A 17,312-nucleotide genomic window follows, 5' to 3' on the forward strand; every position below is an offset into this window, starting at 1 on the left:
TAATTTAATATTGTTTTGTTGTATCAGTATACTGCTGCTGGATTATGTGAATTTCCCCTTGGGATTCATAAAGTACCAAAGTACGTACGTACGTACCTATGTACGTTCGTACGTACCTACCTACCTACCTACCTAATCTTGATTTAGGTTATGTAGAATGTGCCCAAGCCAAGATTCTAATTGACAGTGATGTTTTCAGATATCCACACACAGACCAAACTGGGGAAAAAGACTGCCCTAGCCGTCAGGCAGTATTGGGAGCACTACTACTCCTTATCCACCTATAGCTTTAATTAGAATATTACCACCAGATAGAATAATTTTGCACAGTGAAAAATCTGTTGTGATATGTTATGGTACATTGGTCGCTCACTCATCTTATTCAAACGGATAAATTACAGTCCACTCTTTACAGCACAGTGGAAAAAGGATGCCCTGCTCTATTTAAAATGAGAGAAAATCAGATATTCAATTCAATGAACAGATCATACACCCTTAGAATTTGGCAAGAGTTTTTTAAAGTTGTCCTAAATTAAGCATGCCAGACCTCTGTTAAACCACATGCACTAGGGTGACATCTATGCAGCTCCACAAATTTAAGTTAATAACACCCCAAGTAGTGAGGTGGTGCTGTTACCAGCATCTTCTCCTTTTTCTCCTGCAGTTCAGAAGAGGTTGACTGACTTAGTTTCTGTTTTGACACACAAAGCCCTGCACTTCTTGTGTCAACATTGTAAAGATCGTAAAGCGACCAGAAGTGGGCATTTTTTGAGGACCAGCATCTGAGGAAGATGCAGCTTCATCTTAACAGTAGCATTTCTTTAATCAGTAGCAAGCTCTTTTTGCACCCATGAGTACTTTTATTTTCTTAGTTTTTCCCAATAACTTATTAAACTGTTATGGGCTGGTACACCAGCCTTTTTTTGACTGACCCATCTGATTTATCTTATACTCTCCAGATGTCTCAGAATCTTTGAGACACCAGTTCATCATGATTATCCAATTTCATAATTCTCATGGAGGGCTGGGAATGGCATTAGGGCCAAATTTAAATTTGATATGAAATACTGTATTCACTTGTTGTATGCTTAGTTGTTCTGCAGTACATTTATTGCTATGTATTCTTTTCAAACTAATAAAGTAGGGAAAAGAAGATTGGGTGGTCTCTACCCTGAACTAGTGCCTTGTCCAGGATCGTTTCCTGCCAGTGTAGTTTCTGGCACCCATTGCCCTAGACTGGATTAGAACCTGGATCAGAGAATATTCATCCATCAATTATCCAGCCCGCTATATCCTAACTACAGGGTCACTGGGGGAAACAAACCCAGGGCAGGGCGCCAGCTCACCAGAGGGCACACACACACTAAGGACAATTTAGGCCAATTTGCCAATGCACCTAACTTGCATGTCTTTAGACTGTGGGAGGAAACTCACACAGACACGGGGAGAACATGCAAACTCCACACAGGGAGGTCCTGGGAAGCGAACCCGGGTCTCCTAACTGCAAGGCAGCAGCGCTACCCACTGTGCCACCCCTGAGAATATTCAAATAATTTATTTATAAACAGCTTATTTTTGTTTATAGCATTAATTCCAATACTTTTACCATGCCCTCTATCTGTTAAGAGATCTTTAATGTTAACAAACAGTGTCTGCAATGGTGTACAGAAGTGATGAAAAAAGATAATTATGCAAAGCAAACATATACACATAAAACATATTTGAATAAATTCCTTGATACTTTTATAATTCTGTTCCACGTCTATTGGTATAATGTTTCAGTAAAGTTTAAAGAAAGTAATCAAGTTTTTTTTTTGGGAGTAACATACAATACACTGTATTTGTAATATGCAATACACATATGGCATCCAAAATAAACTTTCAGTATCTTAAAGAACTGAGACGAATGAGAAAAACCATTAAGGCTTAGACTGACTCACTTAAACTTAATCTCACCTGTGCCATTCTGAGCTTTGGAGAGCAAGATTTCCCCAATGAATTCGGTCTGACTTGACTTTTGCAGCCTCGTCTAAATCGATGTCAATGGTTGTGAGGTCCTGTTTGCAAGTTGCTTGTCAGGTCTTGAGCAGACAGCCTTTCTTCCTTATTTCATTTCTAGGCTTCTAGTGTAGTGCCATTTTGGCATTCTGATGGTCGGGTAGCCAGAGTACATAGCCGGTGAGACACATTCACTTGACAGTAATGATGTCTGATAGTTTCAGTTAGTTGCTGCATCTCAGGATTTCCTCATTCGTGATGTGATTGCGGTAGGTGATGCCATTAAAGGAATGCATTGATTTGTCAAATGATGTTCTGTGTTGTCCTCCACATCTGACTGGCATATACAGCTGTTGGCAATATGATGTTATAGTAGAGGTGAAACCTGGCCACTCGATCAATTGATGCCATCAACCGAATCCAACATAGCCTTTGAAATACCACCATCGCTTGGCCAATCTGTTGCCATTAAGACTTGCTCACTTAAATCGAATGTGACATTTTTAAATTGGGTTATAAACTCATAAACACTCCTCTGTATAGAAACAAAAACAGTTATAAAAAAGACATTGTTAAAAAATTATACTATAAAAAACACAAACACATAACAATTGCCCTCTTTCACAACTTTTCTACTCCACTACGCCCAATGCTTTTTTACAAGTTTGCAACAGGTAAACTGAATCAAGCTAATAAAAAAGGCAGGCAAAGTTACAGAACGTGGCCAAAAATGGCAATAGGTGCTTCACAATTTATGCAAATGCATCTGAAAAAGAATGTCAGTGATCAGCAATGATATCAGAATCTGCCTGACAGGTGAATCCCCACACAAATACAGAGGTTACCATGAGTTGACTGATACCGAGCTGTAAAACAAATTTGTGAAGCCTTTGGAAATACCTGGATTTCTGCATTATTACTCATAAAAATATTGTCTGATTTTCAACAAAGTTAAAATTTAACAGGCAAAATCAATTGGCATAAACTAATAACACGTAAACAACTGTGCTGTACTTCTTGTCAAAACAGAACAGACTGTTTAAACAGTCCCAGTCCAGTGTTCTGTGTTAGCAATTATGGAGGCAATGAGAAGTCAAGCAAAATGAAACATCTCATTAGCTAACTGAACCGATTACAATATGCAAACTTTCGAGGCAACTGAGGCCCTTTCTTCAGGCAGGTAGTAATCAATGATCATGTAATCTTGCAATCATGATTACAATCTGCCTGAAGAAGGGACCTCAGCAGCCTCAAAAGCTTGAATATTATAATCGGTTCAGTGAGCCGATAAAAGGTGTCATTTTGCTTGCCTTCTCATTACTGTCCAGGCTGGAAAAATCACGGAAACTCTTGAATTTAGTAGCTGGAAGAACTTCCTTTACCAAAAATAACCTCTGCAGGCAGTTACCCGATCATTGAAATTAATGATAACTCTTTCGCAGACGTCTCTGTCAATTCTGCCGATTACCCGTTGAATTTCCCTCTTCAGTTTGGCAATCGTTTGAGGTTTGTTCACGTAAACTTGTGACTTCACATATCCCCATAAAAAGAAGTCACAAGGTGTGAGGTCACATGACCTCTGAGGCCATTGTTGGCCGCCGGCATGAAGCGAGATCAGACACTCAGGAAATTTTTCATGAAGCAAGATGATTGTCTCCCGGGATGCATGGCAGATAGTCCCGTCCACATTTCATCAATTCCGTCATCCTCCATTTCTTCCAGAGCAGGTCACAAAAAGTTAGTGATCATGTCCTGATAACGGTTGCCATTTACAGTAACTGAATATCCATCATCATCTTCAAAAAAGAAGGGGCCAAACGACTTCACGGGACTCACAATCACACTGTCCTGTCCTACCTCAATGTTTTGTTGCATTTGAACATTACGGTTTTGACCGAGCGATTTTCTGGTTGCATCTGACCCAGATTTTTCGATTTTCTGTACCAACCTTGAAACTGTTGTTGCGGTAGGGGCATTGTCACATCCAAAGATCGAAGGTTGCAGACAGTCTCTGCGTAGCACTCCCCTTTTTTGTAAATAGTTTTCACAATAAGAATGTGTTGCTCGATACTAAACCACTCCATGGCTATTAAACGGAAAAACAACAAATGGTCTTCTAATCGGAGTGATAATAGAACAGTGCTGACAACCTTCAAGCAAAAAAATCCCACGCAATTCAAAAACTGTGTACTTTATGAAACACCCATAAAATGGAACCAAACTGAGTAGTGGAGCAGAAGAGTACACATTTTTGTTTCTCAGTTTTGTTATGGGCACCAAATGGGCCAAATACACCCTGGTGTTCTCTAAAACTTCCACCTCCTATATGCAGTGGTCTTTTACTGTATATCTGCCACCTATGTCTGCTAGGTCCACCATTGTTGTTCAATGTGGAAGTTTATCTGAACCACCACTTTCATGTCCTCAACATCCTACATAGCCATGGTGGACAAACATGTGCCTCTGTGTCAGGTCATATTGTAATTGTTGTTACCTTTACCACCTTGCTTCTAATCCATGAGTTCTGAATGCAATACTTCCCAGTTCTCAATGGTCCCACAGCCTCCAGTGATCATGCTTTCCTGGATAGCTTCTAGGACTGTTACTGGACCTGACACTGTACTTGTCACACTGGGCCTATCATGTTTCCCACCTGCCTTGTCTTTTCAAAGCTACTGGTGCTGAAGCTTGTCAGGCAGAACCCCTGCATATGGCAGGCCTGGTAGTTTAGGTTGCTTCTGCACAGTGTTATGGAATTATAGATTTATGTATTTTGTTGTTTTTGAGTTATCGTGTATTTTATTTTGCTTGTATACATGTTTTTATCTTTCATGTCCTTTGTGGATGAAACACAAAGAGGCGGGACCCCCTGACATTACCAGGAGTGGGTATCATTTGTTAAGAAGTTGACTGATTACCTTTCAGTCAACTCCTTGTGCCTGTTTTTTTTTTTTTGCTCTTTGGAACATTTGTGCTGTTTCCTTTTTTGTTATTAACTCTGATTTATAATGAGTCTTCTTTACTTTTTTTATAAAAAGTCTTTGCTGCACTTTCTATAATTAAGCCGAGGGTTGATGGGTATGCTTCCTCTTGTTAGGCTTTTGCCATATTTATTTATAGCTATTTTTTGGGTCTGCTCCAGCTGAAGCCAGTAAGTATACACATGGGCATAGCAGAAATCAGGTGAGCCTGGCCTGCTTGAGGAGCAACTTTTGGAGGCCTCAAAATTTTTTTTGGCTTGAAGGAAACTCTAGTTAATAACACATAGGTATTGCACACAGACTTCCTAGGGTGGGTTCATTCCTGTCCACTATGAACTTGACTCGGCTGCAAATACCTTGTGATGTGTCTTGATATGCATAAAATGTAGTATAGTTATGTCTACAATATTTGTTTCAGTGAAAAGGCCAAATAAAAATCCCTCAGATTATAAAGCACACACTAACTTGGTATAGTTGTATATAAAGTACAATGCAGTTTAGTGAACAAGGCACATAGTGCAACCCTTTTAAGATGTATAACACCAGTCCCCAGTAACACTTGTAACATATGCAGAGTCTAGGACTCTGTAGCCTCCTTCAAACTAGATTCTGCAGTTCCTATCAGTTCCTTTCCCAAGGAGACAAATACCTGATTAGACCACACTGAACTTCAGAAGCACGCTTCCGTTCCCATTCTCAGGGGCTACTTTACAATGTAATCCTCCATTTGAAACAGCTACTGTAATGCTTTATAACCTGGCTTTATTTCATCCCCACACCAACTTTCAGCAGTCATCCTACATGTTTGTTTTTCCCTCATCCTGGTTCTTTCCCATACACCCGTTAAACACAACTTATTTGCACAGGGATGCCTTTCATTCCTACATGTTGAGTGGCAATCCAGAAATCCAGGCATCCACATAAACAAACACAAAGCATCATACAGTGCAGGCAAGTTTTACACATTACACAAATGCACTGCTGATACATACTTTTCTGAAGACTTGACCAAGGCTGGTGGGTCAAGTGAGGCAAACTAGATGTAAAGCCTGTTTCTCTGATCTTCACCTGCTGGAAGCACACATGACTTGAAAACATCTCAAGTACGTCTCATAGGAAAGTGTTCTGTCACAACAGCCAGGCTTCAATCCCAACCCCAATGGGTGGGTGGGAACCATCCTGCTGATCTGGGGCTCTTACAGCAAGGGACCTTACTTACATCTTTCTAGATCTGTGCCAGCTTTTCCTATAAATGTTCCAGCTTGACCCCTGGCCAAGAATTGCTAAAATTAGGTTGTTATGTCCATGGGAATTGTACCATGGGTGGTGTGAGCTTTCGGCTTTTACTGCAAAGGCTAGTTGTGGAACCATTTCTCCGTGTTGGGTTTTTAAGTGTTTTTGATCCCACTCATTAAATCAATTTAACAACCCAATATAAGGAAAGAACTTCCACAGAGACACCAGCTTTTCTCTGAGAACTGTTGTCATTTCAACTCAAAGGATTACAGGTTTTCCTGAAGCATTACATGATATTACAGTCTCCTAGTTTTTGTTGCTTCCTGATTTTTCACTATTTAGTTGTAAATGGCTCCACTGAATTAAAATGATTCCACACAAGATATGTATGTGACATTAACATCAAGACTAAAGCTGGTGGTGTTACAGAAGGGTAACTTTACTTTTGGTTCTGTTTTGGTACGACACTGTTAACATCTATAACCAATAACATAGTAGGGTATGTGCGCCCCATGGGTTCTGCAAGCTTGCTGTGCTTAAACAGGAAAATAATGACTGCATTGCCTTAATATTTATGAACTGATCATTGTAAATGTCTAGTTAGTTGTACTCATTCATCATGAAGCTAGAGCACAAGTAAGTAATAATTTTACTGTACTCTGTGCACATAATAATAAAAACCCTTTACACTTGTAAAACATTTTATTTAAAAAATGCTTAAGTGGAAAATTTAATTAGACACAACAAACCTGTAAGTATATACAGTATTGTATGTTGGACAGCTATGCACAAGAAAAAAAAAATATGAACAGACCAATTAATTTTCAGACTGGAAAGCTCCCATTGTTCAGTGAATTAACCGTAAGGTTCAATGAGAATGTGGCAAGATTACATATACTGCAATTGTGTCATGTTTTGCTCAAAAGAAGGTAATCTCCATGTAACAGACATTTAAAGTGATCTGAAATCATATAAACATACAAATTTTAATTCACTTTGACTTGTGAACCAATAATATTACAGATTCAGAATGCAAATTGAGGGTCTTTCTTTTCACAGACCTCAAGGAAAAAGGTGGTTGAAGCTAGAGTACAGAAAGGCAGTAAACCCCCTAGGGTACAGAAAGGCAGTAAACCCCCTAGAGCTGAGTGACATTTATGCCATCATTTCCCAGGATGTTGGACTTAGGAAGAGAAACATCTGCTGGATAGCTGCTATCCTCGCTGTGGCCTTTGCCACGTTCAGAGAAAAGCGCACAGCACATCATTGATTGACATGTCTTAAACTGGCAGGGGGCTGTACAGGAGAGGACAGCCTCTGTTGGCTCTTCCTGATGGGTCATTTCAGGCTGGATGGTGATGGAATGGACCCCAGCTTTGTGAAAGATTTCTCTTGTCTGACAGCACAATTTCTCATATGCAACTGAGTCTGCACACTTTACATGTAGAGTGGCAATGTTACAGTCCGTCTCCAATGCCCATACATGAAGCTCATGAATTCCCTGCACACCAGTGATCTTCATCAGGTCTGCACCTGAAAAATCAAAAAAAAATCACCTTTGTTAAAAAAGATGCATATGCACTAGCAGTACTACCCGCCTAAGTAATCAATGTAGACCTTAGCATTAATGTTTGCAGTGCACTAGGTAATGCATACAGTATGTCTCTGTTATATTCCATTTGGATTCGTAAATGCAGTGTTACTGTAATGTTTGTGGTGTGCCATCTGTTGGAATATCAGAGACATAGCAAGCAGGCAGACACACAAGGCACCCTTTTATTAAAATAAATGATAAAAATACTGAATGTAGATGTTGCATCTGTCAGATTATATATTTTAGGCGTTGTCATTCAATTGTGCTGTTCTAATAACCTTATAAACATTGTTGCCCCACTTCAACTCTCTTTCAAATGCACCCAAATAGAAAGGAGGATAGTATTTTTTAATTTATTTTTGGGGGCATTGTGTGTGGAGCTTGCTTAAATTTTTCTCATTTACTGGCAAACATTGTTGTTCAAGTTCTGTGTTTACATTTAGTTCATATTTGATCATTAGTGTATTACTACCAACTCCTCCGTACTGTGCTTGTAATCAAAGGAAAACATACATTTTCATCCATGATAATATTCAGGTTTTGAAGTGCAGGCAACAGCAGGAGCCTGGTGTATGGGATATCCTTTATAGCTCAGAATTTAATACCAATAGAAATGTTTTTCTCATTGCTTTGTTTAGTGAGCTGTTGATGCTACAATATTTTTATGTTCAGCAGATTTTATCATTGTATTACAAGGTATTACAACTGAACTACAGATCCTTTACCTTAGCACACATTTATTCTTAATGCAAAAATTACTGTTTTATTTTTAAACTAAAAGTGTGCTTATTACTAATCATTTTCCATTTTCTACTTCTTTTCCTTATTGTACACTGGCACTTGGTGCTACTGCTGACTTGACCAAGCTAATCTCCGGGCTCGCAAGCACAACATTAGCTTATTTGAGACCTTTTGCATTAACAGTAGTCATACACACAGGATATGCAGCACAGTACTGCTGCTGATTTGAAAGCAAGTGTGAAGCATGGTGGCCTAGGTCAGTCAGACTTTCACTATGCTTATACTAATGAAATGTAAACCCATTGAGTTTGATTGTTAACTCATTTTTTTCTTTAATGACTCTGAATTCTTTTGTTTTTCTCCTGTGGGGTGATGTGGGGAGTTAAAATGTATATCTATGATTGTTGGCACAAACTATAGTAATAAATGTTTAGTAAATTGCAGGTATTACTCAATAAAGTCAATATGCCAGAATAAACTGCTTGATACTTTTATAATTCTGTTACATGAATTCTTATGTTAGTCTGATCTCATTAACATTTCAAAATTTTTCATCAATTGGAAGCTTATTAGATTCATCCTTCAGAGCACTGCTGAAAAAGTATATAGATCACTATGTTTCTTAATATTAAAAAATGTGCTTATATGTATGCAAATCCTATATTTATTTTGCTGTGTTGTTTTGCTCCTATTTTATATTTAGTGTGGCACAGGAGGACATTGAGTAGTGCTATTGACTGATTGATCCTGGCCCCATTGGCTTGAACCTTGCATCTGGTCATTGTCTGGTCATTGTCCGTTTTACTTTGTCTATGGTTTTCCTTGGGGTAGTCCTTTCTTACTCCAAGGATGTGCAGGTGAGGCTTGGTGATTCCCAATAGCCCTGAGTGAGTTGGATGTGTACATGACTGGTCTCAGTGATGAACTTGCAGTCTGTCTATCTAGGACTGTTTCCTGCCATGCATCCAGAGCTGCTGGGATAGGCTATGTCCCCGTATAAACTTACATTGAACCAACTGGGTTTCAGAATGTTATGTGAAATTCTTTTTAGTTGTCCACATATAATTTCATATACAAGATTAAATTGAATCAAATGTGACTGTAATAACCATAGACTATTTTGGGTCATTGGGTTAGTGTTTGTATTACTGTTTTTTAATTATAATTTATTTGTTGCACACTAAGGTGTCTTTTGAATAATTATTGTAGGGCTTTGTAATATGACCTTAAATTGAAATTGAGATTATTTTGACACACAATGAGATATTCGATATGTCCTGATATGTTCTCCAAACACCTTAAAGATGGGAGATCACATAAGCATGTACTGTATGTGCACAATTTCTATATAAAATCCAAAACCTGGTATATTTTCTCACAATAATAATATATTAGTAAAAGAAATTTTTTTTCCAAAATGTATCAATTTAATGAATAGCACTGCCACCTCAAAGTAACATTTTTGTTTTATATCTCCTCTGCATATTTCTGAGTACCCACTGTATGAATTAAGTTCAACTCCGTGCTTTCCTTACTCTCATCTGTGCCTGCCACTCAGTCAACACTGCTTTTTTTCTCTCTCGGACTGTTTTACGTAATGAAAGGCGAAGCTTTTGATTCATTACCTCACAAATCAAAGATCATAATACATGTATATGTGTATATTATATATATTATACATATTTAATGGTTTACATCATTGGCAATCGTTCCTAATTATGTATTTACATTTACATGCATTTTCTTGTTTTTACCAGTCTGTATGATGTGTAAGGATATTTACTTTGTGTCAGTTGCCAATATAGTTAAGTACTGTATTTGCTGCTGGACAACCCGTATTTGGTATTCAGTGCTCTTAACAGCTTCTTGAATACTTATTTCTCTTTGGTATAGATAGGTACTTGGCATGGAAATCGACATCAACTAAGTCATCATCATTTATAAATACACGCTGCATTCTAATTCTTCCATATGAGATGCCTGGTAAAAATGTTAAAGCAGCCATGTTAGTTGGAATAGTTTGGCCATTCCATGCAACATTATATTGTTACAGATTGATTACAATCAGTGAATTAAATGTGTGAACGATATGCAGTTCATTTCATTGTATTTGATAATGCCTTTTGTCATGGATGTGAATATGAAAAAGAAAGGTAAATGACATAGGAACAGTAGCACTGCTTTGACGCTGGGTGCCGCCAGTGAGCAAAACCGAGCAGAAAAGTGCACACGCAAGTTTATATTTTATATATCTTGAAGTTAGCGTGGATACAGGCATATGCAACATTTTTGTGCATATGCACTGTTTATACAGTACATGAGGTTCCTGGAATTTAAACTACATTAAATAAAAAAGCAGCTAAGCAACCATGCACTACAAGCTGTTATGAGCAAGAAGTGACAACACCGTGAAATTAGGAGACTATACTTTCTGAGAAGGTTGGCATCCTTCAACATCTGCAGTAAGATGCTGCAGATTTTCTACCAGACGGTTGTGGCGAGTGTCCTCTTCTACGCGGTGGTGTGCTGGGGTGGCAGCATAAAGATGAAAGAAACCTCACGCCTGGACAAACTTGTTAAGAAGGCAGTCTCTATTGTAGGAGTAAAGTTGGACAGTTTAACATCTGTGGCAGAGCGACGGGCATTAAGCAAACTCCTGTCAATCATGGAGAATCCACTGCATCCACTGAACAGTGTCATCTCCAGGCAGAGGAGTAGCTTCAGTGACAGACTTTTGTCACTGTCCTGCTCCACTGACAGACTAAAGAGATCGTTCCTCCCCCACACTATGCGACTCTTCAATTCCACCCGGGGGAGTAAATGCTAACATTAATTTTATTTAAATTTTTTTCATTTTTATTACTATTTAATTTAATATTGTTTCTTTGTATCAGTATACTGCTGCTGGATTATGTGAATTTCCTCTTGGGATTAATAAAGTATCTATCTATCTATCTATCTAGTCTAAGGAGGGTGGCTTTCACCAGTCTAAGAGTTATACTTTACATGGATTGCTTAGTAGTAGTTATCCAAATTGTTTGCTGTGTGCCTGGTCATGTAATCATCCTTGAGTATTCAAAATTAGTTTTAAAATACTTCTAACTACTTACAAATCTTATCCACTTGAACTCCTTCAGGTGCCATCTGCATCAAGTTGGTTACATATACTTTAAGGGCAGGATAGAGGAGCATTACTCTAATGACAACTGTAATGAGTATGACGGCAGGATCCACATAACACTTCCAATTACATTGGGCTTTTGGGTCCAGAGGCGAAAAGTAGAATATACCAGAACTCACTATTACTGCAGCTGAAATGAGTGTATCTCCAAACATGTGTAACAAAAATCCTAGGAATAAAAAGAAAAACATTAATACGTCCAAAGCTAAGAAATCACCCATTGCAACATGGCCAATTCTTGTAAATATGGTAAAGGGAGTAGAAATTTGTGACAAGAACAAGATCCTTACGTTTTGTATGGAATGCTTTTCCTTTCTTCTCCACCTTTTCATTGTTTATGTCACTTACTACCTCAGCACCTAATTAACAAAACAGAGCACCATATTAGGACTTGTTTGAAATGATAAAATCTCCAATTGTTTTGAAGACATGAGAAAATGAGAAAAGAGGCTCCTGGTTAAAATTTCACTTCAGCTACTGAACAAGCCATGCAGACTTTTTTCATAAAATGAAACAACAGCAGTCTACAACAGACAGTTCTCTTTGTACTGGCTACAATGAAATGAAATAACATCCGCAATATTTGTAAATGAGTAAATTACAATTGTCCAGATAATAGGGGATAAATTCTATTCACCCATCATCCAATCTAGTCATTTTCAGAACCTGTTAGGAATAAAACCCATTTTACTGTAGCAGTGTTTAACACTTCACTAATATGCTAATCAGTGAGAAACTGAATTTTATATTGCAAGTGTATATGATATACTGCAGTAATTCACCCAATGTGATAATATTGTATATTACCAAGCAGTCTATTTAAACAAATTAAAGTAAACTGTGGAAACTCAATATGAACAGTCTCTGCTGATCAAGTGAGGACAGAGCTGTGAAAACTCTGCATAAACAGGGCTTCAGAGCCAGATGGAGTCAGCCCCAGGGTGCTGAAAATTTGTGGCAGCCAGCACTGTGTGGTCCTTCAGCACCTGTTCTTCCTTTACCTGAATTTGCAGAAGGCTGCCCTGCTGTAGAAAACATCCTGTTATAAGCCTAGTGTCAAAGAAAGGACATTAAAGTGATTCCAAGGACTTCGGACCAGTTGCTGTTACTTCATACATCATATGAAGACCTTTGATAGGTTGGTCCTAAAACAGCTTTGACCCCATGGTTTTAGAACATTTGGATCCTCTGTAGTTTGCCTGTCAAGCATACAGTATATAGATGTGAAGGATGCTCTCATCTACATGATCCACAGAGCCTGCTCCTATTTGTACAATCAGGATAATGTTCTTTGACTTTTTCCAGTGCTTTCAACACTACTCTGCCTCATCAACTGGAGAAAAAGCTCAAGGCTTTAAATCTTGATGCTTCTACAACCTACTGGATCATAGACTACCTGACCAACAGACAGCAGTTTGTGAGGCTGACGGACAGCACGTCAGAAATGATTCTGTGTAATACTGGTGGATCTCATGAAACTGCCCTGTCTCCCTTCCTGTTTACCCTCTATGCAACAGACTTTGCCACAATACCAGAGCTTGCCATCTAAAGAAATTCTCAGATGACTCGTTCAACACAGATTGCATTTATAATGGCAATGAGTAAGGGTGCAGGAAGGTTGTGGGGGGCTTTGTCTTGTAGTGAAGACAAAACAACTCTTGGTGGACTTCTGATGTGCCAAGAAGCATCTGAGACTAGTCACCATTTTAGGGGGCAGTGCCTGCGGGTTCACATAAATAACAAACTGGACTGGCCTGACAACACAGTGGCGCTATACAAGAAGGGCCAAGGCAGACTGTACCTGCTAAGGAGACTCAGGTCTCTTGATGTGTGCAACAGGGTGTTGGAAATGTTCTACCAGTCCATAGTTGCCAGTGTGGTGTTCTATGCTGCACTCTCCTGGGGAAGCAACTTGAGCTCCAAAGAAGCACAATACATGAGTCTGCTCCATCACAGGTTGAACCCTGAACACGTAGGAAGTCTTTGTAGAAAAGAGGGTAATGGCAAAATTGGATGCCATCATGAAAAATCACCTCTATCCCCAACAGGTGGCACTCTCTTTGGAGTACATTTAGCAAATGATGCTCATTCCACCACGGTGTGCTAGGAAGTGCCAAAAGAGGGCGTTTTTGTGGCCACTGCTATAAATTCAATCCTTCTTCCTAATCTACTTCCATCCATCCATTTTCCAACCCGTTGAATCCAAACACAGGGGTCTGCTGGAGCCAATCCCAACCAACACAGGGCGCAAGGCAGGAACCAATCCAAGTAAGGGCGCAAAGCCACCGCAGGACACGCACACACATCAAGCAATTTAGAATCGCCAATCCACCTAACCTGCATGTCTTTGGACTGTGGGAGGAAACCGGAGTACTTGGAGTAAACCCACGCAGACACGGGGAGAACATGCAAGCTCCACGCAGGGAGGACCTGAGAAGTGAACTCGGGTCTCCTAACTGCGAGACAGCAGTGCTACCACTGCGCCACCATGCCGCCCCCTAATCTACTTGTTAAGTGTATTTATTTATTTTTGACTGATTGGCCATTAATACAGTCTTGTGAGTCTGTATCGTTGCTTTATATGTTTCTGCTGCTGTATGCATTTAAATTTCCCCATGGGTTTAATAACATTTTCTCTATTTAATTTAATCTAATCTAAAAAGAAATTATGCATTTTTAACATGTATTTTTTAAAATATTGAAATGCCATGCTCTGTCAATATCAGAGACACAATGCTTTTGCATTTACTGCATTGCTCTTTCCAGTGCCAATGCATGCACTGCGTATTGGCCTAAATCTTCTAATGTATTTAAAATGAGGTGATCACCCCTGAGTCTTTTACTGGCAAAATTGGTGTGTGATTTTGTGCAACAACCACAATATTCTATATTATAAAGAATGAGAAAGACAAGGGATATGATCCTCGTCATTCAGAACAAAACAGGCATTTTCATACAATATTTGCTTTTCCACATCTGCCCAATATGGGTCCCCTATCGTATCGTAGAACACATTGCACCAAGCCATGTACTTCTGACTGTTAATCCTTCAACTTCATTTTACAATTTATATATGTCCTGTGGATTCCAGGGGAGCAGCCATGGGGTGCACACTACGTCCCCTGGAACACTTGGTGGGAGTCCCCCTGTTTTAATTCAGGGCCATAATCATGGAACACCGGAGCACATCTTTGTTGGTCTCCGTGGCCAGGGAGCTGCACGGATTAACGAGCCTGTGTGGCAACTTCTGGGTGGGCTACAAGAAGCACACACAAGCCTGCATCGACATGGTGAGTGCCTTCATCAGATTAGACTGAGAGATTATGTTGTCCATTGTTGCTGAACAATTGGATTTTAGATATGTATCTGCATATGTCATAGTGTATGATGAGGCACCGTAATGTTTGGGCAAGATGGGTACCCAAACAGCACGTGCCAACAACTTTCAGTGAATTTCAGCAGGTTTCACTCACTGTGCTCAAAGAAATCTCACTACTGTGTGTTCTTCAACAATGATGCAGTCCTGCAGCATGGCATCCATGTTTATTTGACTGTGGCTTTAACTAGACTAACACTGCACTGTGTGTTTGAACTATCCATAAGCCTCCATGAATATGTTGTACTGTCATCAGTAGTGGGTAGTGGGTACGGTGTAATTTTCAAATTGCCTTCACTTTTTGATTTACCCACATATCAGTGTTTCTCAACCTTTAAGTATTTGCGACCCGGGTTTTCATAACAGTTTTAATCGCACCCCCCCTAACATTTTTTTGAAATGTAGATGCATATTTTATTATACCTACTTAACTTTTATTGACATTTATCTAACTCTATATTTATTGTTCCAGTATCAGAATGTAGTTTAAGTTAATTTGTTTTGGTTTCAACAGATTTTTGTTCATATTTTTGATTCTTGTTTTCTTTTTTTCACATCTTTGGCCCGCCCTACAGGTTGAGAACCACTGCCATATATATAACATTTATTTACTCATTGTTTAACCTCAGTTTGCTGTTTAATAAAATAGGATGCTAAGCTTAAGTTTGCCAGTACTGAGCACAAGCCAAGACCGTTAAATGAGCCCTTTCAAATTATGGGACGGAGGAAAAAAACACATAACTCACCTAAAGAAATCTGAATCCCCAATAAACCTGACTTAATAACTTTGTCCTGTGTAGAAGAAGCCACATTTCCTGCAGAAGAGTCCAATGAACATGGTGAGAACCTTCACACTCCACAGTAATGCTATTTATTATACATTTCATTCTACACTCTTTTTTTAATTCAGTAGTTACTACGTTCAAACCCCCAAACTAAACAACAGTTTTAAACTCACCTCTTTTACAGTCCATCCTATTCAGTTTTTGTGATTTCCTGGGGTTGTATGACTCTTTCTTGCTGGACCAGCTGTACTGGACCATGATGGCTGTCAGAACGTTGATGCCAGTTCCGCTTGCCCCAACAATCAAACCCAGTAGTGGATTCAAATTTTTTTTCGGTTGAAAGAGAGCTGTAATAGCTAGCGTGATGACACTAAAACAAAGCCCCACGAAGAAAGAGTTGCTGCACAGTTTACAAATCACTTTGGTCCGTCTGAGTCCATAGGTAAATAGTTCTGAAGATTGTTTGTTCATGTTGTGTATTACCACAAATTCTGGGCATATGGCAAGTGCTCCAAAGAGTGTTTTATATGAGTCTGCAATAAGGGCAACTGAGTTTCCAAGGTACCCCAACACAAATTCAACTAAGAAGAGGAGAGACTGGATGATCAAGATGAAGATCATGCAGGACATCTTCGTATAATAGTGAACCATCTTGTGCTGAAAGGAAAATGATGTGCTGAAAAGACAGTGGGATCAAAGGGTAGTGCCTGGTTACCCCAACTAGAAAACAGACGTGGCAAAAAGACATTTGTCTATAAGGTGCTAAATACTAGAACTGTTAAAGGTTTGCTTGTTATTAAATTAACTTTTTACATTATAAATGAAGTAGGTTTCCAATATATATATAACTCTTCACACTCTACTTTGGAAAATTATACATTTTAATACAGTGCTAACAAATAACACTTCCTTATTCAGTTGACACAATGAGGTTGTTGGTGAAATAAATATCATGGTATGGCTATTCCAAATTTGTATCAAATTATGGCACAGCTGTTTGTGTTAATAAATGACCTCATTAATAAAAATTACTGTATCATCAACATACTTTTTATAGCACGTATGCACAGTATAACAAAAATATGCACAATGAATATTGAACCATTTCTTAACAATGAATAAAACAAATACTTGCAAGCTTTTTTTTTTACTTATTTGTTGAATAATTCATATAAGTAAAGTTACATGTACCTTTACTTTGAACACTTGATTGGCATGCTAAGTAAGCATTGTAATGATTTTACAGCATTCTGCAGTTGAGTTATAATGCCTTAAGTGTCCTGTAGTAAATGATCTCATCTGGTGTTCACATTTATCAAACTAAATACATTAGGCTGTAATACTTCAACTGGTATATGCAATACAGTAGTGTACGATTCCTCCATATGCCCAATACATAACACCATAATGTGCCAGCAAT

At 38.7% G+C, this 17,312-nt stretch overlaps 2 protein-coding genes across 2 annotated transcripts in view; one reads left to right on the plus strand and one right to left on the minus strand.

Annotated features, from left to right (window-relative positions):
• LOC120526879 (zinc transporter 10-like) overlaps positions 1–17,312 on the plus strand; it is a 102,208-nt gene that overhangs the window by 55,070 nt on the left and 29,826 nt on the right. The gene's annotated exons all lie outside the window — the stretch shown is intronic.
• LOC120526880 (zinc transporter 10-like) lies at positions 7,299–16,090 on the minus strand. Its single transcript, XM_039749996.1, has 5 exons — positions 16,066–16,090; positions 15,854–15,922; positions 12,022–12,090; positions 11,661–11,900; positions 7,299–7,748 (listed from the first exon to the last, which is right to left on the minus strand). The coding sequence occupies exons 1-5, from the start codon at positions 16,079–16,081 to the stop codon at positions 7,354–7,356; spliced, it is 789 nt and encodes a 262-aa protein (XP_039605930.1). The 5' UTR covers positions 16,082–16,090; the 3' UTR covers positions 7,299–7,353.

The sequence above is a fragment of the Polypterus senegalus genome, chromosome 3, assembly GCF_016835505.1.
Source record: "Polypterus senegalus isolate Bchr_013 chromosome 3, ASM1683550v1, whole genome shotgun sequence".
In the NCBI taxonomy this organism is placed as follows: Eukaryota; Metazoa; Chordata; class Cladistia; order Polypteriformes; family Polypteridae; genus Polypterus; species Polypterus senegalus.

Coding starts and splice junctions, on each gene's coding strand:
- LOC120526880 (XM_039749996.1), bottom strand. Junction 12,091..15,853: donor GGGGATTCAGATTTCTTTAG/GTGAGTTATGTG, acceptor TTTGTTAATTAG/GTGCTGAGGTAGTAAGTGAC. Junction 11,901..12,021: donor AAAAGCATTCCATACAAAAC/GTAAGGATCTTG, acceptor TTTTATTCCTAG/GATTTTTGTTACACATGTTT.